A 26,730-nucleotide genomic window follows, 5' to 3' on the forward strand; every position below is an offset into this window, starting at 1 on the left:
GACCTCAACCCCATAGAAAATCTGTGGCGGGAGTTGAAAGTCCGTGTTGCTCGGCGACAGCCCCAAAACATCACTGCTCTCGAGAAGATCTGCATGGAGGAATGGGCCAAAATACCAGCTACTGTGTGTGCAAACCTGGTAAAGACCTATAATAAACGTTTGACCTCTGTCATTGCCAACAAAGGTTATGTTACAAAGTATTGAGTTGTATTTTTGTTATTGACCAAATACTTATTTTCCACCCTGATTTACGAATAAATTCTTTACAAATCCTACCATGTGGATTCATGGATTTTTTTTTTCACATTCTGTCTCTCACAGTTGAAGTGTACATCTGGTGCAAATTACTGACCTCTGTCATCATTTTAGGTGGGGGAACTTGCACAATCGGTGGCTGACTAAATACTTTTTTGCCCCACTGTATGATTATTTGCTTTCTGGCTGACATGACATGATACTACTCATGTCATGTATGTTTTATTAAGAGCTAAAGCTTCTTTTTTCAAACTGAGAATGAACTAAGGGGCTGCACCAGAATCCAGTAAAAAATAAATAAATAAGGGAGGATTACTTTGGAGTGTAGCATGCAAAATAGTAAATCCCCTTTAAATATAAATCTGCAGTCAAGATGTGGTCAGATTAGCTTGAGTTCAGAGGTCTGAAGAAAAAGTGACTTCTTCAGCAAAACATGTAATAGGCACACCGGTCCAGTTTGTCCATTTCATGCTTTGCCTCTCCAAAACGTGAACATGCAGAAGTTGTATTGTGCATGCAGAAGTTGAATTACCAGCGGAGATGATGTATGAAGTTCATTTCAGGGTGCCTAATTGCCAGAAACGATTAAGCTGTGCGGCTAATATGTATTTACATGTAAATGTGTTCATAATGTCTAATAAAATGCTTTCCTGTGATTATTTTCATGTGGGCTTGAAATAAAATGTTTCCCTCTGTTGTTACTGCAACTTCTGCATGTGTATCTGTTTCACATTTTGGAGAGGCAAAGCGTGAAATGGACGCAGTGGACCAGCATGACCAGCATGTAATATCTGTAATATCGGGTTGTAATGTTGGTCCAGGATCAACATTGCATCTGACCAATCACGTTGTTGTGATGTCATAACTTTGGAATGTGGAGCAAAAAGAAAAAAGAAGCTTTTGTTAATATAAAACCCTCTTCATGAAAAAAAATTATTAACATTTCCAGTGTTTTCTTTATTAATTTGAACAGTGTAATAAATATATTATCAAGTTAGGTTTCCTAGCCAGATTTATGTTACTGATATTAGTATGCCAGTGATAGTTTTTAATAGCGTTAGCTATTTTTTTGGCTAATGCTAAGACATTGTGACTCGTCAGTTGCTATGTTGATTCTGGACTACAATTGTTATGATGATAGGAGGATAGTAACAACACCAATTCGTTGATATTATGCTCAGTTTTTCCACTGAAGAAGAAGTGAAAAGCTATACCCAAATGAACAAACCAAACTGTATCGGATTTCCTTATCTTGATTATTGAACATGCACCAAATAAAGAGGCAGCTTCATTAATGTAAATGCAGAAGGCTTACAACAATGGGTGAACTGGTTACACTAAAAAAACGGGAAAAGTTCTTTGAACAGTTAATTCCAAATGTTGCAAAACTGCTCAAATGCAGTCCAATGCCCAGGTCAGCTCGACCCAGCAGAGCAGCTTTTCAGTTATTGAAGACAAAACTGACCCAGAAGCAAGCAGCAACTGAAAGTAGCAGCAGTTAAGGCCTGGAAGAGCATCTCAAGGGATGAATGGGTTCTTTCATCTAATTACTGAAAACAATCCTTATATTTAAATAATGTTAGCTTGTAGCTTGAAAATGAGTAACTGTGTGTAAACATGGCTGCAATTCCTGAACAGTTAATTCTAAATTTTTGTTACAAATCTTGAATGAAAAGTGAAAGTTCACACTTTCAGTATTATATTCAATATCTGAGGGTGGTACTTTCTTCTTTCCACCAGAAAACAAATAATTGTATTTCTCAAAATGTCCATCTGTTCCTTTAATGACGTGGTTTTTGGTCTGACTTTTTTCACTGTTTTGTTTTGGGGGGTTTTGTGAGTGTAAAGTTACGTGTTTTTACCCCCACTCCCCTTTCTCCTTCACTCTTTCTGTGTTTTCTGCTTGTTGTCACTACTCGTACTATCACTCATAGTACTTTGAGTGCTTTAAGCCTCCCCGATAGCCCTCCTGAGTCTAGTCTACTAAGCCTTATTCCAAAAATAGTGACACTGTATCCTTGGTGTACAGTGCAACGTCTGTTTCATATCAACCTCCATTCCATCATTTAGATGCACCTCACACAGTCACTGAGGCATTAAGTGAACCTGTTCTTTCTTATTTTCTCTAATTATAACTCACTTGACTCTTTCAAAACCACCAGGCGCTCAGTTATTTGGTGTCTGTGCAGTGGTGCTGAAATTATTTTTAAATTCAGCGAACAGCAGTGATTATAGCTTTTGTTGTGATTGCATTTCATTCTGTTATTGACAAGATTAATTCTGTGTGGCATTTGATAAGATAGTAATGGTGAGATTTCTGAATAGGGTGATAGTGGATCACTGAGCTATTTCATAGTCCTTACTGTGGCGATTCTTTTGTACAAAGCAAGTTTGTTTAGCAGCTTTCAAAGGTGTCTTTCTGAGGTAAATCGAAAATTACTGTTTGGAAACAGTTCAGACAAATTATATCTAAAAGCAAGGAAAAAAGGGATCAAGTCACGAAAAAGAACATGTTATTCAAGTAATGATATTCAAGTTGTGATTAATTATATCACATTCATCATTGCAAAAACAATCATTCACTTAACTGTCAGCCTACACTTAATGCTTGAATGTCGTTGTGGATGCCCTCCTGTTGTTCACCTGTGTGTCGTGTGATTTGTCCTCAATCAAAAGGTCCCGTACTGATCTCAGCGTTCTGTCTGTACTCGTCTCTGTGACGTCCGAGTCCAGGTCAGCTGGGGTTGGGTTTGTGGCATGCTGAGAAGAAAAGAGGACACTTTATATTGAAATGCTTTTTTTTTTATTTCAATGGGAATATTTGCAAATTAAGTGAAATATTTTATGCAAATGCATAAAAGTGCTGCAGGCGAGTTCTTGTGAACAGACTATAGCATTCTGTTTTCATACCCTGCAGTCTTAAAATGTGAAAATGACGCATTTGCATCATTTCTCGGCTGTTATGCCTGCCTCCGAGAGCCAGCGGCTTGGTCACTGCTGTGTACATGTATGAGTGAAATGGGCAGAATGTCGGGTTCTTGTGGTCCTTTTCTTACCTTAAACTAGGATATAGTGGACTGAGCAGCTACAATAACAAAAGTTTTCTGAATATCACTCCACACTTAGTGAGAATCTGTGTAAATTCGACATTAAGAAGTTGCTTTAATAACATATTTTACAATGAACAGAGTAAGCTTTTGTGCAGCTTTGAACTGAATTATTGTAAATATGTTTTGCCCCCTTTTAGTCCCCAAAGAGTGAGATGACTGTCCTCTCCAATTTAGTCAAAGCATTGGTGACGAGCAGCTGCTCTTCCAAGTTTTTGTTATTCACTGGACACTTGTGGCTAGACTGAGTGCCTGTGAAGTGTCTTAGTCATCGATTTGACTAACTCATAACACTTTTGCTCTCCGGCTCTGTGCGTCTGTCTCTCGTCTATCTCTCTCTTTTTTGTTTTGTTTGTACCTTCTCGTGGGTCTGTCTGTCCGTGTTTTCCTTGTCTACGACCCACCCCACCGTTCCACCCAGTGGGGCTGTGGATAAGGGTGGGCAGGGTGGTGCTGGACCCTCACCGGGGGCCAGTGACAGCGGGGGTGGTGCTTGCTCTGGGACTGGGGCAGGGCCCAGTCGCAGCGACAGCGTGCGGAGCATGGTGACGGGGGGCAGCAAGGCCGGGCGCTGGCAGACGGTCCAGAGCCACATGCATGCCGGAGGCCTGCGGTTTAGCAAGTGAGTGGCGCATGGTGACATGGGGCACGCATGAGGGGCTACAGTGGGCACAACAGCAGCATGGTGTGGCAATCAAGGAAGTGAGTCTGTAAAAATATCATGGATGGAGTAGTTGCATGTACTCTTTTTTTTGTTCTTTTAACACATTTGAAACCCTGTGCAGGTGAAGACAATGTAAAGCAGGCTTTAAAGAGAAGATGCTTTGCAGAATGCACCTGCTATGCATGAGTAACCGTTTAAACCTCTTGGCTACAGACAGGTTCCTCACTCATAAACAAATGCCATTTTTATGTCAGCTGCCAACCAAGTGATGTTGCAGACAAAGCAAATTCACGCAGCCGTACTGTTCCTCTGCAGGCTCCAATTTGCTGAAGGCTGTAACAGTTTCAAGAATTTCAGACAAAACAGATGCTCTCTGAAGATCTTCAGAAACGACATGTTCATTCATCTGAAGTAACAGCTTTTTAAACTCTGAGTGGGTTGCTGGATAAACAGCAGGAGAGCAGTTTTATCCGGGCTAGTGATACGAATGAACCTTCTGTTAGTAACTGCTGGATGAATATGATAAGATGATACTGTAAACAACATCATTCGATAACGGTGCTGCGTAGTGGGAGGAGGTAGTAAAAGTTACCCAAAGTTTGAGCAGTTTATTGCTTGCATTGACATGAAACTCCCTTTAATTAATCAGGGCAAAAGTCTGAAAACTGGATTCTTTTTTTGCTATAGAGTCAGTGTGAGTAAACTGTAAATACATACAGTAAATACAAACACAAGGATGTTATCTCTCAGAAACCAAAGGGAAATACGTATACGTAAAGACTAGGGCCAAGTTACAGGATGGCCCCAGTCTTCATTTTGCGTTAACCAAAACAGTCCCAAGTTTCTAAAACTTTGAAGTAGAAATACAAAATAGACTCAGGATAGCTATTTGTTAGCTATAACCTTTCTGTGTGACCTTTACACATTCTTCCACTCATCCCAGGCCCCACTGTGACCCTTCTTTGGATAAGTGGTTAAGAAAATGAATGGATGGAATTAACAGCTGCCCTCATTGTGTGGCATTAAAAAACGCACACAAGCTTAATGTAACAGCTTCGTTGCAGAGATAAAGATTTATGATTTGGTGTCATTTCTAGTGATGTGCGATACCACTGATTTCCTTTCCGATCCGACACCAAGTAAAATTCAGGGTGGTATCGACGATACTGATCCGATACCGATACTTTGTACAAAAACGTATTTCAGTTATTGTATCTCAAATTATAGCGTCATAATGATTACAGGACATCGGATTACTTGTTCTTATCGTTTAATAATGCACAGTTAACATATAGAAATAAGAAAACTGAAGTTGTGCGCTATTTGAACACGTTGCCTGCCTGCAGCACTAAAGGACTCTGTGAGAGACGTCTGTCTTGCCCTAGCAGCACCTGTCCCTGTCCTCCTCTTCAGTTCGCCTCAACATAAGCTCATCATATTCTGTGATATGATTTACTCTGAAGTGCTTGATGAGGTTAGTAGTGTTGCCACAACACCTCACTTTCTCGCCACATGTATTGCAAACTACGTCTCAACCGTTTTTGTGGAAGTAAAATACGTCTGCACATGACTCCATTTACGCTCAGCCATTGTTGTGAGTGTGCACACCAAGGGGCTGGACACATTTATACAGACGTACTTTGCACATGACTATGACAGGCGAAAGACTAAGTAGTTCCTTCCAATGTAGACAATCCAAATGATACAGTTTCTTTCCACTCTGTTCCTGTTAATGATAACCTACAAATTTACCCTAAATTACTAAAATATCGATATTTTAATATGAGTATCGATTCTGGAACATAAATGACTGGTATCGGAGGAATCGATATTTCAGTATCGATCCGCACATCACTAGTCATTACTATACAGTGCTATGACAAAGTTTTTGCCCCTTTCCTGATTTCTTCCTTTTATTTTTTTATTATGGCATATTTGACACACTTACAAATTTCAGATAGTCAAAGAAATTTTAATTTTAGACAAAGATAACCAGAGTAAAAACAAAATTCATGTTAAGGGAAAAATGCTATCCAAGCCAGCCTGACCCTCTATGAAAAAATAATTGCCACCTAAACCTAATAACTGGTTGTGCCCCTCTCAGTAATCAATAGAGCATTTGCAATAACTGACAATGAGTCTATTATATCCCTGTGGAGGACTTTTGGCCAACCCTTCTTTGCAGAATTGTTTGTAATCCAGCCACACTGGAGGGTTTTCCAACGGTCATACCAAAGCATCATAATCAGATTTAAGTCCAGATTTTGAGTAGGACACTGACAACTTGACTTATACTGCCACATAAGCCAAGTGTCCTTGAGCTTCAGAGCATGAACTAACAGCTGACAATTGTGCTTCAGGGTTTTCTGGCAGAGAGCAGAATTCACATTTCCATCAAGAATGTCGTCCAAGTCCCGAAGCAGCAAAGCAGCCCCAGACAAGCACACTATCACCACCATGTTTGATTGTTGATATGATGTTCTTTAGATGCTCTGTTAGTTTTACATCAGCCGTAACGGGATTCAAACCATCCAAAACGTTCAGCTTTTGTTGTGTCAGTTCACAGAATATTTTCCTTAAATTTTTTGGCCAATGTGAGACAAGCTTTTTGCTCAGCAGTGGTTATCACCTTTGAACTCTTGCTTGGGTGCCATTTCTGCTCTGTCTCTTTGTGAATCATGAATTATGACCTTAAGTGAGGCCTGCAGTACTGCACTTTGGTGTTCTGGGTTTTTTGCGATGAGTCCTGGATGAGTCGTTGATGCACTCTTGGAGTAATTTTGGTAAGCCAGCCACTCCTGGGAAAGTTCACCACTGTTGCAAGCCTTGCACCTCCATTTGTGGATAATGGCTCTCACTGTGGTCCACTGGATTCCTAAAGCCTTAGAAAAGGCTTTGTAACCCTTTTCAGACTGATAGATGTCAATGACTTTGACATCTTGAGTTTTTTTTGGTCGTGTCAGACAGGTTTAAGTGATATCTTGGGGGCGGTTACTTTTTCACACAGGGCTAGGTAGGTTTGGACCCCTTTTTTTACCTTAGTAAACGAAATCACTATTTTAAAACTGCAAATTTGATGACGTGAAATATGTAAGTGTGAGAAAACATTTAAAAAAGAAATGCATGTTATCCAACAATGTAAATCATCACAAATAGTGCTTTCTAAACTACAATTAAGTGAATTTTTGCAATTATAATTTGTCAAACAAACTGGTTGCTGAAAGCTGAATTTTTTTTCAACACCTGTAGCACATACAAGATATAATGACAATAACATGTGTGAATCAAACGGTCTCCTGGAAACAGTTTGATCATTGAATTAAGAGCAGTACTCTGTAATATACAATAGATTAATAAGTGGAGCTCTACAATAGCGTTCAGCACAGTAGATGAAAGCCATCTCTCCACTCAGTCACAATTCCTTCATTACTAGCTAACTCTTCATAATACTGCCTGCCCCTGTTATTCTGATAGAATAGATTAATTAGAAACTAGGAAGCAAAACTGTGATTTCAGAATTGATATTTGCCTCTTGATTGGACTGAAGATAATAGAAACTGCCTCCATGCATAAAATGATGAATGAAAATTAGGGAACTGGAGAGCTCAGTGCACAGCAAGAAAACACAGGCAAATAAACAATTTGCAAGCAAACCAAGAAAACATCTTCACCAATTAGACAACACATGCCCTAAATGTAGGACAATGGTTCTGTTTCCTCACCTCGCAGCATTTATTGAAATTGTGCTTTCTTGTGTCTGTGCATTATGTTTGAGTGACCTTTATTTAAATAGTATACTGATATAAACATGAATTTAAATGGTAAATGGCCTGTATTTGTATAGCGCTTTACTTAGTCCCTAAGGACCCCAAAGCGCTTTACACTACATTCAGTCATCCACCCATTCACACACACATTGACACACTGGTGATGGCAAGCTACATAGTAGCCACAGCCACCCTGGGGCGCACTGACAGAGGCGAGGCTGCCGGACACTGGCGCCACCGGGCCCTCTGACCACCACCAGTAGGCAACGGGCGAAGTGTCTTGCCCAAGGACGAACTCCCAACTCTTGAGCCATGATCGCCCCACAATTAAGTTATCCCACCACATTATTCTTTACTCCTATCACTCCTCTGTTTTGTTTTCCTGCTCTTTTTAAATCCACCTGTATTTCCATTTCTCCTTTGGAATTGGTTTCTATTTTTGAGCATTTACGTCTCTCTGCCATACGATCTTTCACCCTTCACTGTTGATATTTTCTCGCTCTCCTTGTTTTTCACCCTCCTCAATTTCCCTTAATTACGAAATCATTCAAGGTTTATAGTCATCTTAATTGACTTTCAAGCAAGAAGAAATGTGAAAATAACCCTCTAAGTCAGTAATTGGATACAGCAGATAAAAAGGGAGCGTGCTCAGGGTGTATGAATGACTGTAGCTGGTGCCACCGTGCCGATAAAGAAGGCAGCAATGATGTACAGTACCTGAAAGCACAATTTTAAGGGAAACCACTTGAAAAGGGCTTAGAATATTTCAAATGATAAAATTAGTCAAACTCAAGACAGTGAAAAGACTTGAAGCAGGTAATACGGCATGTGCTCAGACATCTGGCTTAATGTCACCATTAAACCATCAAGATATACTAATTTTTCATGATGTCAGCTATGATAACGTGACTATTGAACCCCCCAAAATAAGGGGTATTACATACTCACCAGACACTTCATTAGGTACTCCTGTTTAACTGCTCATTAAAGCAAATATCTAATCAATTGGTCAAATGGCAGCAAAGCAGAGTATGCTAAAGTTCAGACTGAGCATTTAGAAGAAAGGTAATTTAGGCAACTTTGAACACACATAACCTTTTTAGACTTTTACAGAGAATTGTCAGAAAAAGAGCAAGTATCCAGTGAACATCAGTTCCCTAGATGAAAAGGTTTCGTTGATGCCAGAGGTCAGAGGGGGATGGCCAGACTGCTTTGAGCTGATAGAAAGCCAACAATAACTCAAATAACCGCTAGTTATAATCAAAGTATGAAGCAGAGCATCTCTGACCTCACAACACAACAAGCCGTGAAGCAGGTGGGCTACAGCGGTAAAGGACCAAGAACAAGTTAAGAACAAGAAGCTGAAACTATAATTCTCATGGGATGACCAAATATGGACAACAGAAGATTGGAAAAATGTGGCCTGGCCTGAGGAGTTGGAATTTCTGCTATGACTTTTAGACAGTGTGGTCGGAATTAGACATAAACAGTATGAAAAATCCCATCTTGTATCAGTTGCTCAGGCTGATTCTTGTGTAATGGTGTGGGGGATACACATTTTCTGCCCTTCAGTACCATCAGTGGCCTCAGTTAGCCTAGCCTATCAAGTAATGGTACTCAAATGGCCTCTACAGTCACTAGATCTCAATCCAATAGAGCCCGTTTGAGTTGTAGTGAAATGGGAGATTCACACAAGTGAATGTTGACATGCTGTCATGCCAGCATGGACCAGAATCTCAGAGGCCACCAAGAATTTATGCATTTATGAGGGCAAAAGAGGCTTCAACTCATTACTAGAAAAGTGTAACTAATGAAGTGTCTGGTGAATATAGGGGTGTTAAAGGTGTTAAGTCACCTTCTTATTTTGGCTATACCAAAGTTAGCTGCAAATTTTAGTTCATTTGCTCAAATCATCATGCAGCAATAACGTAGGTCATCAATTTCCTCTTTTAACATCCCATTTTACACCTGCCCACCTGTCCTGTCACATGCCAATTCCTTTATCTGAGGAACAATGCATCCTGTAGAGTAAAACACAGCCAGACAATCAAATTCATCAAAGCTAAGAATCCTTATAAAATACATTACCTATAGTAAAAAATGCTAAAAGGTTTTAAATTAATTGAAGCTAAAATTATCAGAGCACATATAAAGGGATGATCTACTGTAACAGTGTACTGTTATTAAAAATATATATTCTACATAGTCTTGGTGTACAAAGACTGTGTAGCTCAGTACAAAGACTCATAAAAGTTTAAATGTTTAGGTTCAAATGATTAATTTAGAAGTTGTGCGATTATATTTTAGTTATTTCATGTTTATGCTTGGATAAGTGGTTGTGTGAACTGTTTGTGTTAAGATTTAAGTTGTTCATATTTCTTACATGAACATCTAGCTTGAAACTCTTTTTCCTGATCAGAGCTCTAAATATTTTTTTCTTCTAATGATGATCATATCTTCAAAACAGTTTTGCCCTAATGACGTCGATTTATGTCATAGTTTTTGACTTTTTACTGAAAAATCGGACTTCCTGATTGCTGTTGCTCACCTGTTGCACTGATTATTCAAGCTGGGATAATCCAAGCCATGAAAGTGCTCCTGCTAACAGTCGCCCATAGCTGTTTGTGTAGGAAAATAAATAAAAAAGTCAAACTTCTGGAACCCCAAATGCCCTCCTCCCACTTCAAAACCGTATAATTCTGCTCAACAGAAATCCGCCAAATGACTTTTATACATTAATTCACATTTATTCAGTTCGAATATTAGGCACAAGTAAACAAACACACTCATCAAAGTCTCTCCCCAGGAAAGATCTAATGGTGTGCTCCGTGTGCGTTTGTATGAGAGAAAACATGCATGCACCAGAGCATGTATATGAGCCCTGTCTTGTATTTACTTGATCCAGCATTGCACTGCTCCTCAGGGTGCTTGTTTCCTGGCTCTCCAACAGAGTCAGAGCCGAGGTAATACCAAAGAGCGCTGCTGTACACAACTCAAGTCCAGGCAGTAAATCCTCCCTCACTGCATTAGCTTCAGACAGAGCTGTTTAGCACAAGCTTACAGTCATCAGGCAGGGCAGTGATTGAGGGGAGGATAAGGGGTGAAGCACTATTACATGCTTGTAAGAGTAGCAGACCTGTAATTAGAGGGCAGACTTAAGGAACGGTGATTGGAGGTGGTGTGGCTATAGAGTGATGTGAGGGCTGAGGGTAAAGAAAAGATGAATAGGCAGAGGAGAACCACAAAGGTAAAAGGAAGAGCTGCGAGTGAAAACATAGCAGGAGCCGACAGGACCTTTGAGAAAGATTGGTGGAAGCAAAAGGGAAGAAGGTAGAAGTAGGTCAAGGCTAATTAGGGAGATAGATAACGGAGAGAAAGAAATTCAGCACTGCAGATGGAGAGCCGAGTCTCAAGTGAAGAGATAGTGCTACTATACCTTAAGCTCCAATTTAATTCCACTTAACGCTGAGGTAGGAACCATGTTTGTAGAATCATAAAAGGGGAAAAAGAACCTAATAACCTTTCAGTATATTGTAATTACAGTGGTCTTAGGTGGGGGGTGGGGGGGGGGGGGACTAGACTCTTGCACTTCTTGTGCTCTAATCAGACGTTGGAGAATCGAGCCTGTGATGGGAGACCGGACCAATCAGATCATTTCAGACCTGATCACAGGAGTAATGTAAAGTAGAATAAGAGTCCAAGTCCACACGAGAATTAAGATGTTGGAGGTATTAGTGGTTAACTGGAGAACTTTCAGCTGGGAGAGCTGGGTTCATGTTCCTATGTGAAGTTTAAAGTCAGAGTTGATTGTGTGAGCAAATGCTCATATGCTTGATTGCTGGGAGGGAGTTGGCACAAGAAGGAAGAGCTGCAGGAGGAGATCTGTCTATGTTGAAGATTCACCCTTTCTAGATTTCGGCTGCAGTTTTAAGACCTGATCCCACTGAATGCATCACGCACAACAACAAAAAATCTCCCAAACTATGACCGCTGAACACATCAGAATGCAACTCATCAGTTTGTTTGCTCATAGACAGACAGACTGCCTTCGTGTGTTTTCTTTTAATGGGCTTATTAGACAGCACTAGCTGCTCGTTAGTGGAACAGCTGGCATGATGGGCATTTAGATTCAATGTAGAGTCACCCATGTCACGCCGTGTGAAATAATTTTGTTTGGCTTTCGTCATTTTATCAACCTGAAGGACAGCTGCAAAGAGGACTACACCCTGATTTTGGCATTCTGATGCTGCAAAATGTGCATTTCCAGTGGGACCAGTGTCACTGGCTGCAGGTTTTTAATTTGTCTGTGATTCTACAAAAAGCAGAGGTTTGTTTAGTCGCCAGTTTGGATATGAATGATATGTTGTATGCCAGACTAAACACGTATGGTCAGCTAGGCAAGATAAGGCAAAAATTCAGCACAGCTGTTTTCTTGCAGATGTTTAACAAGTATCTCAAGCTTGTTGGCAACTCCTTCTTTACTGATCTTTGCTCTCTCTCAAGTCTCTCTCCCTTGGATATTCACTGCAGACTCCTAGAGTTCAGTCAGTGCTGTGCTTATGTATGTTTTGGCCATTTTTATCCTCTCTTCCTTTTGATATCAACATAATAACATGTTACAAATTTGTTTTATACTTTCATCTTTCACCCTTTCATCTCAAAACGGCCTGCTCTTTCTTCTATATTCCCATTACGTATCTCTAACTCCATTTATTTCCTTTTTTTTGTATCCATCTCTGTCCTCGGTGTTCCCATGTATCCGTTCAGCTTTGGGGACGCTTCCCTTTCATCAGCTTCCACCCTGGAGCACATCCCGTCCTCAGCTGTGGCGCGCCCTCGGCCCCTGGTCCGGCAGCAGAGCCTCCAACAGCCCCTCACTCACCAGCCTCCTCCGGGTCCCAACGACCCCCCAGTCACCTCGCAGAGTCTGGGCCAGTTGCACACAGGCCCAGGCGGGGGGGGCCACCGTGGGGGCCCGCGGGGGGTCCGGGGGAGTCCGGCTGGAGCCTCCCGGTACAGAGGAACAGGGACAGGCCGATCAAGGTCAAATCCAGGCAGCTGGGACCACATGGTGGAGCAAATCCGAACCCGAGGTCTGGATGTTAAGTCGTTCCTGTAAGTACTTTACTTTCCTATAAGTAAAGTTGAGGATCATATGTGCAGCACTGCAAATACAAATTTATTAAATTTAGTGCACCATTTCATTGTAGTCTCTTAAATCCTGCCTTCAGTTTTCAAATTATCGTTTGTGTGCTGGAGTGTGATCTGTGGCATTGTCAGTCTTCAAATCCTGTAAGTAATAGTATAAATAGTCGAATGTGAAATTACTTTGTAAAATAAAAGTTCTGCTTTCAAAAGTGTACCGAAATATAAATGTTTAATATTACTCATAACAAGAGAAGTATAGCAGGAATAATAAAATGGACCCGTGAGTGTCGCACTAATACATAATTATCACTATATCATTAATGTTTAAATAGCTTTTTGCTGCTGCAGGTGGTTGACGGGGCTAATTTGAACTGTTTTAAATGCACCACATTTGTGGTTAAGTTGATAATAAAGCATCTCTGTACGTAAAAGTAGCGGATCAAACTTCCTTCTGAAATGTAGGCAATTAGAAGGAACACACTCAAATTTTAAATACTCAAACAAGTAACTCAAACGTTGCATCCTACTGCTGGAACGTGGTGCTGTTAAATCTTGTTGAGTGCTGCTGAGAGGTTTTTTGTTCGCCCCCCTTTTTTTCACTCATGCCTGACAAAATAAAGCTCTCAGTATAAAGCACCAGAAACCGAAAGAGATTCTTCATGAGTGTGGGATTTCTTGAAGGGCTGCCGAATAAGCTGTGGTCTAATAAAGTGACAAAATGGCAAAGCGTGTGCTTTTTACACAGGATCAACTGCAATCCTCTACGGTCTCTGCAGAACTTCAATTTATTAATTTTGATGAGGTTGTCCCCAAGAGACTCATTTAAATGATTATTTTCAGGGTGTAGTGATATTAATATGCATGTAGTAGAAAAGGTGTGTGTCGGGCATCAAGGGTTTTAACATATTCGTTTTTCATTGCTGTTAATTGCCAATCATGTAAATGTCTCAAATAATAGGTGATATTATCTTCTCTTAAGGTATTTTATAATCACTTTCTAATGTTCTTCAGCTCCCATTTACATTTATTTGTGTTTATTTACTTGTGTATAGTTTTAAATTTTACAAAAACAGCGCTGGCACATGCAAAAGTTCAGATTTAACATCTGTTTATTATCATATATTTAATATATTTTTATAGTAATTCCAGCAGGTCATAAGAAAAACAAACTTGATTTAAACTTGTCTGGTCTGGAACTGTGCATCACCACAGCATGCATATATTAACTACACAGCAGTACCATAAAATACAAACTTCTGTTTTTTTCCCTATTACGTGCATCTTTTATGTCTTGATTTAGGTGGTATAAAACAGCCAGATACCGCAGGATAGCGTTAGGCCTAACAATAAAATAAACAATCTTTAAATATTCAGATTTCAAAACTTGTTTTCTTCTAAAGTTTTTTTCAAGACAGACTGATAGAAAAAATCCAATCATAAGCAGAAATCTTATAACAAGCCCAACCTGGGTTACAAAAAAATAAAGCAAAGTTAGCCAAAGTCACGAGTGATTTTTCAACACCAATTTTCCAACTCATTCTTCACTGAGTAGAGAAGCTTCTGGTGTGCGATGGTCAGTGATTGTTTTTTGATACCAAGCATGGAGAGCCTTCCTCCACCCCTTAGCTTGAGTGATAGATTACAGATGATGTGCTCTGCAAAGCAGCCTCATGTAAAAGCTCTCCTTCCCGCCTGACCGCAAACATAGATGCTCACACACATCCATCCATACACATAGCTCTTTGCTCTGTACCTTTTACATGTCCGCCCATTAGCAGTGTCTCCGGGGCTATTGACCTCCCTGCCTATGTGAATCATCATTCAAATAAGGCTGTGCACATCATGCACACGAAGGTGGTTGTCCCTGTCCTCGTGAATCTCGTTGGACCAAACACGCCAGCGGTTGACCCTGGAGGTGGTGGGAGAGGGAGACGTGGAGGTGGGTGGGGGCAGTGTGGGTATCATGCATTTGTGATCAGTGGTGTATAAACAAGCAAAAGCAGCAGTTTCACCCTCCAGCTGTGACCATACCTGTCACGCAGTGTGGCATCTGAGCTGCTCCCCTTTCATTTTCCAATCAATAGACCTGATGTAGGTGGCAATGATTTCAGCGTGGAGCACGTGTGTCTTTTTTTTGGTCATCTATATAAATCCATTCACTTTATCGATGAGCGTCATGTAGATGCTGTTTACACATCCCCAGTGGGCTGCAGCCTCTCAAGTACTAATGTGTTCCTCTTGTTGTCAATACTACTTCAACAAAGAGCACCTTGTTTGGTCGGGAGCACTCCAGAGAGTGGGGACAAAAAATATGAAATGTGCAGAGATGAGAGGAGGAAGATCAGAGAAAAGCTAAGAAGAAACTGGAAACATCAGGAAGGAGATAGGATTCTTTCTTTTTTTTTTAAAAAATCTTTTGATCCTATTTAAATCTATTTATGTTTCTAAGCTACATGCACGTCGACACGTGAAGTCAGCGCTGCCAACGTGACTGGCTCGCTGCTGCAGGAGTTAAATTTTTCCAGTTCAATTTTTGAGAGAAAATAAACATTTGGGTCTCTGCAATTTCATTAGCACCCACCACTATCTGTTATTCACAACAAAGGCATTCAGATAAACGTAAGACAGCACCTAATCCACCAAATAAAAAGTAAATAAATAAATAAATGTGAGGCTGAATCTTTTATAGCTAAGCCTAAAACTAAGCCAGCTGATGTTAAGGGCTGCAAGACATCAGAAAAAAAAACATGTTTTGAAGTTGGATTTGGCTTTTAAGGGAAGAGGTAGTGGTGAAGAATACTATATGTTAAGGTTGTCCTTGGATCATGCATGCTATGGTAAAGGGTTGTAAAAAATGAAAAATAAATGTGGTGAATGGAGAAAAAAAGCTAGAAGAGTGTACAATATGTACATACATGTGACTTACTGTCTGTGACTGTGAATCACAAGGTTAGTTGTGGGCAAATGCTCATTTGTTAAGGGCACTGTTTGCATGGCTTTGAATTCATGGCGCAGTGTTGTTCAGTAAAATGCATTTTGGATGATTTCAGGCTTGTTTAGAGAGACAATAACAGCTGCAAATGAACATTGTGTTTCTTTGTTGCAGGTATGCTTGCACCTCTGTTTTTGTGGATTTTCTTTTTTCTTTTTGCTTTGCATGTCATTTGCATGTCATTTCAGGTGATTCTGTTTTTCTCTGAGACAATCCAAACCTTTCTTTTAGGGTTTTCTGTACAAATATTAGCATATTTATTACTCACAGAGGCAACATACAGTGGTGTTAAAAAAAATGTGATCGCCCCCACTTATTTATCAAAAGTTATTCGTTGTTGAACATCACTTTTGTTATTCTCTAACAAACAAAAACAATAGTAAATGATAGCCACATATACAATGTCAGTGCAGTGTTGTGTCAGTGTTAATGAACTGAAGAAATTCAGCTTTGAAGCAATAAATTGGCTGAAAAAAATCTCTACTCATCCAAATGCTACAGCATACAGTACATTAGGCAATCAGAGGGATTACACATTATCTGAAATGTTACAAAACTTTAATGTAATTCAAAGACCGGGTGACTTTTCTTTGCAAACTCACGGCCTCGATGAGTTAATGGTAAAGAACAAAACTTCCCTAATAACTTAAGGTTTAAATCATTTGTGTAACAAACAGCACTGATAATAAAACCAAAGAATGAATAAATACTAACCTGGGATCAATGAAAGGTTCCGAATTAATGGTGCTTCCTTGTTACCTTTAACAAGCACACATAATCTACACTGCCAGACCAATAATAAATCACCACCTTCAGCTGAGAGCCTTATATTGGCTAAATTGCTGTGTAACCTTAAGAAAAACACTTATCAATGAAGCTAATTAGAAAAAAATGTATATGGGTCAGTGGGAAAAGGGTATCATCAGGGCAAGAAGAGCGGCAGATGGATGCACCCATGATGCTTAGTGACTATCATACAAGCCTGTTGGGGCGGTGTTATCGCCGGGGGTTGCTTCAGTTGGTCAGGCCCAGGATCAGCAATCTTAGGTGCCCAAAAATGAGATAAGCCCCAGACCAGGATGACCCGGTTCTCCCATTAATGGATTTTTTTCTTCCATGATGGAGCCGGCATATTCCAAGATGACAATGCCAGGATTCATCAGGCTCAAAGTGTAGAAGAGTGGTTCAGGGAACATGAGAGATCATTTTTACACATGGATCTGCCACCATAGAGCCCGAACCGTAACCTCACACAGCGATCCATCTCTTGTGTAAATTAATGCAACTCTCAACAGAAATAAATATAGTGATATTGTGTAACCTTATATTATGTAATGGTAAATGCATGCTGCCGTCAAAGCTAAAGGTTGTCCAACAAGGTATTATTTTCTTCTGGCTAGAAAATGTATATTAGTGTAAAAAATATATATGCACATCAAACTAGCTGGCAGTCACATTTGGAATAAGGGGTCAGGTTATGTACAAAGGTACATGTCATGCATTAAAAAATGAAGTGTTTTCCAAATTCACTATAAGAAAATTACATTTTTGATAACCAAAACTGTCAGGAATACAAGCATTCATGTCCTATTAAAGAGCCTTTGTATCACTTCGTAGCTCGCAGGTTTGGATGAGAGACATTTAAAAGTGCAGTTTGGATTGAACATATGTTTAAGATGAAATATAATAGTGTCCTCACAGCAATCTACCACCTCTCTCCCACTCTCTGTCTTTGTACATGAATTGTGTGCCGTGTGTATCTGTCGCTGCTTGTTTTTGTGTTTTTTGGATGTGTGTGCCCCTGTGCCTATTTGCCCACATGCCTCTATGGTCTTGTGATGTCCTGTCTGTCTGTCTGTCTGTCTGTGTGCGTGTGTGTCCAGTGAGGGGAAGATGGTTGTTCTGTCTCTAGCAATCGGGCTGGCTGAACAGGATGACTTTGCCAACCTCCCAGATCTACAGGAAGCGCCAGCGAGCAAAGAAAATGAAACCACACCAGAGAAAAGGTAATGAGAGAAAGAGAGAGGGGAATGTGAAGAATGTGAGTTGTTAAGCACAAAAACAAAACGAGCAGCCGAGGTAGCTGCTTGTCATACGGTGAAGAGGTGTGTAATGGATTGTAATTTTAAGCGGGGCAGGGCTATTTATCTCCACTGTGGTGATGAAGAAGTGCGCAGCGTACAGTAGAGTCACCTGAAAGATCAACACTTCATGGCAATTTTAGTCTTGCTTGAAATGCAAATTATTCATAATAACACTACCACTAAGTAGCATATTACAAACCAACAGTTATGTATTTACTGTTCTCATAAATTATAACTGTATTTAAAGATGTAGACCTTCTTTCAATTGTAAGGTTTCACATTATCAAGACTTGGTAAACATAATCTGGTCCTTAGCAACTGTTACAATGAGCTAAATATAACTACAATGCATTACATATTACACTGTGTGATTTTTTACTTATTTAACAAAAACTAAGCCAAAGTACAGATGCAGTGTGTGAAAGATTAACTACACCTTTATAGCTTTTATAGTGATTTAAAGGGTGAGTAACAGCCAGGTGCTGGTAATCAAGTGCAGTTTGATTAGATATCATCAGTAAGTGTGAGCATCACTATATGAAGGATTATATGGCCAATTTGAAGTCTGTCATTCTACAGTGAGAAAGATTATTCTCAAGCGGAAAACATTCAAAACATTCGCTAATCTTCCCAGGAGTGGACATCCCAGCAAATTCGCCCCAAAGTCAGATTGTGCAGTATTCTGAGAAACTGTCAAAAGAGTTACATCTCAGACTCTACAGCCATCAGTTAGCATCCTAATTGTTAAAGTTTATCATGGTACAGTTAGAGAAAGACAGAACAGTATGGCTTATTTGGAAAGGTTACCAGGAGATCAGCTGTTCTATTTAAAAGAACATGGCAACGCAGCTAATGTCTGCAAACGTAAATCCGAGCTAACGCACAAGACTTCTGAAGCAGATGATGTTCGCAGTCGTGTTTGGTGAAAGCCAAACACATCAGCACAAACACCCCATATCAGCTGTTAAGCACTGCGGTGTTTGTGCTGTGCTTTGTTTGGCTTTCACCACACTGGGCGATGATTTGTGCTTGTTTTGGACCCACAGGACCTCTGGCACTTTGCAGCCGTTGAGTCGACCATGCTAGAGTCAAATGTGAGGCCATCTGTCTGACAGCAAATCTGCAAAAGAATGATTGAAAAGAAAAGAAGTGCTTCAATGGCCCAGTTCAAAGCCAGTCCTCAGCCTCATTAAAATGTTGATCTGGGACTGTGAAACATCTGTGTATGAATAAATCTTCACAAACTTCCAAGGATTGAAGCAAAATGTAAAGAAGAGCGGGCAAAAATTCCTCCACAAAAATGTGAGAGGATGATAACGTCCTACAAAGGAGCGATTGCTTCGAGTTTTTGCTGCTGAAGGTGATTCTAGAAGTTGCTGAATCGTGGGGTGTGCTGGGGTGTGTTTCACACACTGTTTCTATAGTTTGGCTTAGTTTCTCTTAAACTTTCTGTTAAATAACGACATGGTCTAATATGTCGTGTTTTGTTGTTCATCTCAGGTTGTATTCATTATATTTTATGACCTGGTAGGGATCAGGTTTAAAATGTCCTGGTGTGTAGAGTCTTAGAACTTAAAGAAAATTGATCAGGGGTTGTACTTTCTCTTTACTTTGACAGACCTGTGAACTTTTTATATATGTAACCTTATTGTTATTTCAAAGCCTATACTGCCAGCACTGCAATTCTGTTTAATAGTATGTCCTTTGTCTTTTTTTCCAAATAAAATAAAAATGTTCAATCTAAAAACAAGCCAGCCTTTTAAACTCCACAATGTACAATCTACTTCTGATGTAGTTATTTTGCATTGTGTAAAACTTCAAAGCATTTGGGTATTAAGATTGTTAATCATCTTACAACAGTATCAGTGTCACTCCCAAATTCATTCTGCAGTCTGACAATAAGACCAACATGCTGCCTCAGTCGTAGAGAGCTGCAGCAGGAAACTTGCAGCAGATGGTCTAAACCCCACAGAGCTCTGATCTCAAAATCACAGAGTCAGTCCGGGATTACCTGAAGACAGAGGACAGTGAGACAGACTGTGGCAAGTTCCCCCAAGATACTTGATACAACCTGTCTGCTGTATAACAGTATAAAGAATAACTGTGCATAAGCGTGGTGCTGTCTGAAAGCTTTATTTAGTGTTGTGCTTTTTGTACAAAGGTAACTAATCAAAATACTCATGGCGTTTTCTTTCTTTTTTAATCACCCAAACCTTTAGTGTCTTTTCACTCCTCTGAGAAATTCACCCAGAAATAATACTAAGAAAGTGTCTTTGGTATTCTCAGTGGGCAGCCCTGCTTGGTACATTTATATTAGCTGGGTTTCTACCTTTAATTATTAGGTTTTTCCAGCTTCCAGCACTAAAGAGCTTTCATTTCTTTTGCCTTTATTTTTACCTTTATGTTTTCTCAAATTTCTGTTTTGCATACCCACATTTTGAGTTCCTTTATCCCATTTTTCATGGCCTGTGTTTTCTCCATCCAGACCTCTGATGGTTGGCTTGTCTGCATCTCTTCACTGGTGGTTTGATCTTTGAGTTGCAGGCATACGGGAAGGGCACCCTCATTATTTAGGAGTAAGATTCCTCACATGAAACACCCGTCTAAAAATATGCTAACCTCTCATCTACCAGTGATCTCAGAGCAGCCATCAGAGACTAGCACAGTTTCTCAGCTAGTGAACAAAGGACTGAACAGGCTGCTCGCTTATCGCATCTGTGTTTGACGGATAAAGTGCTTATCCCACTGTTTTGACACTACTGGGCAGAGGATAAAGTAGAGGTGTAGTTCATCATAAAGGTGCAGTTTTTTTTTCGAGGGCTCTGTCTGTTTGTTATGTTTTGTTTACCTTTGCAGAAATTCTGCTTTTGAATTGCATTAAGTTTCTTAAATGCTCAGAGTTTTCCCAAAACCTCTCTGCAGTGCATATTAGTGTGCCGTTCTAACTAGGTCAGCTGTGAATTTGCGGTTGATGGAAAACCAGAAGTCTCTCTTGGAAGAAAAAATGTGATAAATGTTTCTTCTTCCTAATGTTATTGCTACAATTATCCTTTTATTTTTTTCTTTTAAAATTTAATATCAAATATCTAAGGACAAGTCAGGGAAGAGGACTAGCCTACCTCTTGTCCCCATGCTCTCTCCCTCTAGCTGTCTGGAGGTCTGTCAAGCACCCAACTCTAATCACAGCCAGCCTGCGAGCCTCTACCCAGAGGGCTTGCGTGGGCCAAGTTGTCTAGTGTCCTTCCACAGCTAATAACAGCTCTCCATCATCATCTCTGTCCATCTCCCTCATCTCTCTTGTCTCTCCTGCTACCTCTTAAGCTCCCTGTGCCCGTCTGTTCACTTGCTCCTGGCCGTTTTCACAGCGCCCAGCAGCCTGAGTACGACGCAAAGAGACGTTCCGGCCAAGAATATATCCATGACAAGACGAGAAGCCGTCAGACAGAAAGCGCGGGAAACCTTTGTTCTCCGCTTTGCAGAGAAATATTCAGCAAGATATAAATACACACCCATGGAGGTCTGAGGTTCTGTTTGTTTATTAATGAAATCAAGTACAGCTCAGAGCACAAATATCTACAGACGTCTAATCTGATAACAGAGAAATGACAGGATAGAGACAAACGCAGTGTGTGCTGTGTATTAGCACAGATCCATATTTGTTGAGACAAGGTTAGTAATTGCGAGCAAAAGGAACATACTGTAGCACTAATATTATAATGAGTATGTTAGCTCAAAGTGCATTCATTCAAATATATATATATATATAGAGAGAGAGAGAGAGAGACAGAGAGAGAGATATTTGGTCCATCTGATCAGCGAAGTCCAATATTCACTCTTAATTTAGCTCTCATTCTCTACTGTGTCCAGACACTTGTTGCTAACTTTGTCACGCTGCCATCAGTGCTGGGCAGGTAGCGTACAACAGATGCCTGATGGAAACAAGCTTGATGAAAGCAGCGGGACTGAACCAAATCACTGAATGCGTGGGCTGCTAAACATCTCTGTAAGGGCAACTGCAGAGCCGATGATGACTCTTTGTCAGTTCAGTATTCTGGGCTATCTCTTTCACAGTAGGCAGAGTCATTCGAGCCATTAATATGAAAATATTAGTGCAGCTTTAATGTGTTTCTAGGATTCAGTCACTAGTTGCTAATCTACATCATCTCAGCTGCAAAGCAAATTATTGGCACGAATCATATCAGAGCCCCTCATCCAAAGAAAAATATGTCTACAATAATAAAAAGATCTATCTTTTGTCTGCTCCATAGCAGCAGACTGCAGCCGCCTTTAAAAAATGACTATGGAGTTAAAATAATAAAAATGTTAAATGACAGTAAGTGTGATGATCCAGACATCTGTGGTCACAGCACTGAACCAGCTACTGACAGTGACTAATACCAGCTGGACGCAATAAAAAATATCATATGATCAATTTGTCGCTTGGATCACTTTTACGTAACAAGGCAACATTTTGTTTTTGTCAAGTGAGAAAGCATTCGTTGCTTTCGCACTCAACAAAACCTGCAGCAAAAGCGTCTTATTGAAAATGGGATAAATGGCTCATGATAAATGGAAGAAAATCCCAATTTCAGAATAAGCAACGATAACCTAAAGGACGTATATTTGTTTAATTTTCATGTTGTTGCGATGGCAGCAAAACATGCTGAGTCGTACAGGGTGAATCAGTGCTGACAGAGATACACCGTAGTGCAATGCACTCAGACATTAGAGCTGCTTATCAAAGCTTTGGATATTTTGTTACTGTCTGTGACTCATCTAAAGCCTGAAATACTTGCACAGCATCCTGTTTTAATTGTTGAACCTCACATCACCTCTAAAAAAAAAGTGTGTCATGTTTTGTGAGAAGTTTAAATTTAGTGTTTGATTCAGGATACAAAGCCAGTGTCAATACAGTGCTGTGCAAAAGTCTTAAACCAACCTTCATTGCTTAATATTTTGTTGAAGCATCTGTAAAATATATATGTGAATACAGTATATAAGGCAAAAAAAAAAAAAGATGTACAATTCCAACGAGCCTGAAAATCAATATTTGGTACGAGTACCTTTATTTTTCAGCACAGCCTGAACTCTCTTAGGCAAGCTTTCTTTTTATTTCTTTAAGTAGTGTTCAGAATAGTTCTCCAGGCTTCTTTAAGGACATTCAAAGCTCTTCTTTAGATGTTGGCTGCCTTTTCTTCCTGTTCTATTGAGGCCCGGGCTCTGGAGAGGCTAACCCATGACTGATAGTGTTTCAATGTGTGTTTTTCTATCCAGGTATACTTTTACTGCGTTGGCAGTGTGTTTAGGATTATTGTCATGAAAAATAAAACTGTTAACAGTCAGACAATATTGCATGGTGGTATTTTTCTGTTGCAGAAAAAATAGTTGCATCGATTTTGACACGTTCCCTAACACCACTGGCTGAAACCATGACAAAGCTGCCACCATCCTTTACAGATGGCTGTAGACACCCACTGTTTTCGTCAATACGCTCTGCAAATTTTTACAGTTATTTGAACCAAAACTTTCAAATTTGGATGCATCTATCAATTAGACCTGTTGTCACTGATTTCAGTCCAGTTCTCGTATAATTTGGCATACCTCAGCCTTTTCTCCCGGCTTCCCTTCCGTAAGAACGTCTTGTTCACAGCCACCTTTACACATTTCTGATGCAGCTTCGGAAAACAGTAGATGGAACAATTGAAGGGCCATAAGCCAGGGCTTTAGGCTCTGTGGCTTTGTTTGCTAGATTTTTTCCTGTTTATTAAAGACATGACTTTCAGATACTGTTTATCAGCTGTAGATAATTTTTTTGGCCTGCCATTTCTTTCTCAACTAATAGCTTTTTGGGAATCAACTGGTTAGTGGAAAAATTTAATTTTATGCTTGCCAAACTGTTTTATCAGTGTCATTTCTCATAAATTCAGCTAAAGAAATGAGAAAAAAAAATCAGAGGTAGGCTGCAAGAGCACAAAAGACTGCGAAAGAAAATGGGTTCTTTGTTAAGTTGTGTGTAGACAACACTGGATTTGAGTTAGGTGTCTTTTTTGGGCATGAATGATGGGTCGGTGTTTAGTGGCTTAACAAACAAAAATGTCAGGTACAGCACTGGACTGAAAATGAATAAAAAACAACCAATGTTCAAAGACATACTGTCACGGTCCGGGGCAGCGGCCGTGTGGAGAGCGGAAGGAGGACTCAAAACGCAGCACTTATTCAGGTGTGAGGGTGATTTATTGATAATATCCAATATAAAGTGGGGATGGTAAAACAGAACTAAGGATGAACTAACTGGGAGAAACTACACAAAGAAATAGCAAACCTGAGCATGAAGGGAGAACAGCAGGGAGAGCACGCAGGGTATGAACACAGACGACGCGACGAGGAGCAGAGGAAATCACACACTATAAGTACACAAAGAGACACTGGGAAATCACACACAGGTGGGGGAAACAGCTGGACCTGATTAACCTGACGAGACAGGGGAACACTAACACCAGGGACCAACAGAGGGAGCACAAACCCAGAACCCAGTGTCTAAAATCCCAAACACAAACCATCCCAAAACAGCCATGAATAATAATGAAAGTAATAACAATAAAGAACATAAACATAAAGTCACTGAGTCATGGTCGCAGGACCATGACACATACTTTGAAAGACCTTCAGAAAACCTGGAGAATATTGCTCAAAATCGCTTTAAAAATTAAAACTTGGCAGCAAAATGTAAAGAAATGAGGGGAGGCTCAAGGCCTTTGCACAGTGCAGAATTTGTAATATTTCAAGTCAAACCTAAATACACATTTAATTTCCTGTTGTTCTTTTATCTGTAGAATAAAGCATGCCTCTTTTTCTAGGTTAAACTACATGTCCTGTAATCGCTTATGCGTAGCTCCATGTTATGTAAGTCAGTTTGGGTCACCGTGGTAGACCAGCCAAAACCCTGCAGCGTACTGGACGTAATCACCCACCTGCAGATAACTATGATGGAAGCTCTGAAGCTGTTTGTGTTATTATCATCTCAGAAAACCATTGTTGCATGGCGGAGCTGCATCTTAATGAGTTCAGAGATCCACCACACACAGAGATGCAGCAGAGAAATAAATATGAATAAACCCTTACTGGCCCCAGACTCTGAAAGCTGAGTTTGTAAAAGCTGTAAATACTTACTGCGCACTGCTTCCACTCAGTGCAAGCCATGCGCATGTCAATGCCTGTTCATTCAAATCAAATCATTATGATTTATAAAACTGGAACTGAAAGCTACACAGCTTATCATAGCTCATCCAGCTTTCACCTTCACAGTGGAGAGTTATTACTTTGACTGGTTAGCAGTTAAAGACCACCAACTATTCTGACAACACACTTTCTGATTCTTCTATTTTATTGCAGTTTTTTAACTTCTGTTTCCCAACTCAATATTTTAGCTGCAAATGATACAATTAGCAGATAGTACAACATTCATACCTAAAATCAGCTTGAAAGTCAAGTTTGTGTGTGTGTGCATCAAATGACTGAGATTTTTAAATGACGACCATCTCATTCTCCATCAAGCCGACTCTAATATCTAAACAGCCAAACACACTGCAACAACTCACTGCATTGAGGCATGTAGACATGGCCAAGTTGACCTGCTGAAGTTCAAAGTGAGCATCAGAATATGGAGAAAGAAGAATTCATGGTAGGTGCAGGATGGGGATTTTGGGATCCCTTATCACGAATTAATTACCATTTTAAAAACGCCTACCTGAGTATTGTTAGTGATCATGTAAGTCCCTTTATCTTCTGATGACTGATGGCTGCTTCCAACAAGAAAATGTGATATGTCACAAAGTTCAAATAATCTCAAATTGGTTTCTTGAATGTGACAATGAGTTCACTGTACTCAAATGGCCTCTACAGTCATTAGATTTCAGTCCAATAGAGCACCTTCCTGTAGCAACTGTGTGATGCTATATAAATTATATATAAGCTGTGTCCACGTGCATGTTTATATAGTTCACCTGTGCCCTGATCTTTAACAATCAGTACCACACACGAGAAAGTTTGTAGCTAACTGGTGGAGCATATAGCAACCAGACACAAGACTATGGAGCATAAACAAAGAGAGGTATTTATAGAATCCCTAAATAAATGCTCTGTGTCTACTAAGAGTGTAAATATTTTGTTTGCTAACATAACCTTCATTACAAATTTATGTTGTAATAGCGGGTAAGTGTTGTGTCTGCAGCTTGTTCTGCTGCAAACAAGTAGCCAAAAATGAAAAATATCTCTATTTATAAGCTTTCCTAGTGTGTGAGCGCTTATTATTTTATGTTTTTTGCCCAAAGCCTGAATAGAAAAAAGGCTTAATTAGAAGACTCTTCAAAGATGAAGAAATTTAAGCCATTTTGTCCACCATTATGTGACATTTAATGGGTGTAATCACAGTCTTGAATGTCTAAATTGTTCAAATGGGTGGGAATCAACGTTGTAATCATGGCAGCGGTTATGTTGTACAGTATAAATCAAGCAGGAAGTTGCTGTCACCCTTTGTCAGATGGCATATCTGAATCTTTCAGTTGTGTGCCTGAGCCAGCAATCAGGCCGAGTCAAGCTTCTTAATGACTCTCCAGGCTGGCCAGTGGTCCCCATGGCGGCCTCTGAAGCTGCCAGTGGCCCTGGGAGGAAGGTTGATTGGAGGAAAAAAAGCAATGTAGGTCAGCACAAATGA

General features: G+C 40.0%; 1 protein-coding gene across 3 annotated transcripts in view; it reads left to right on the plus strand.

The window, feature by feature from the left end:
* syt7b (synaptotagmin VIIb) overlaps nt 1-26,730 on the plus strand; it is a 128,944-nt gene that overhangs the window by 73,744 nt on the left and 28,470 nt on the right. The window contains exons 5-6 of one of the 3 annotated variants that reach the window (XM_026166971.1): nt 3,784-3,984; nt 12,561-12,908. The exons of 1 other annotated variant lie outside the window; for it this stretch is intronic. In XM_026166971.1, the coding sequence (XP_026022756.1) occupies nt 3,784-3,984; nt 12,561-12,908 (549 nt within the window). The remainder of the gene's footprint in view (nt 1-3,783; nt 3,985-12,560; nt 12,909-26,730) is intronic. One more of the 3 variants, XM_026166976.1, reaches the window with a different exon arrangement.

This window comes from Astatotilapia calliptera, chromosome 1 (genome assembly GCF_900246225.1).
Source record: "Astatotilapia calliptera chromosome 1, fAstCal1.2, whole genome shotgun sequence".
NCBI classification, from domain to species: domain Eukaryota; kingdom Metazoa; phylum Chordata; class Actinopteri; order Cichliformes; family Cichlidae; genus Astatotilapia; species Astatotilapia calliptera.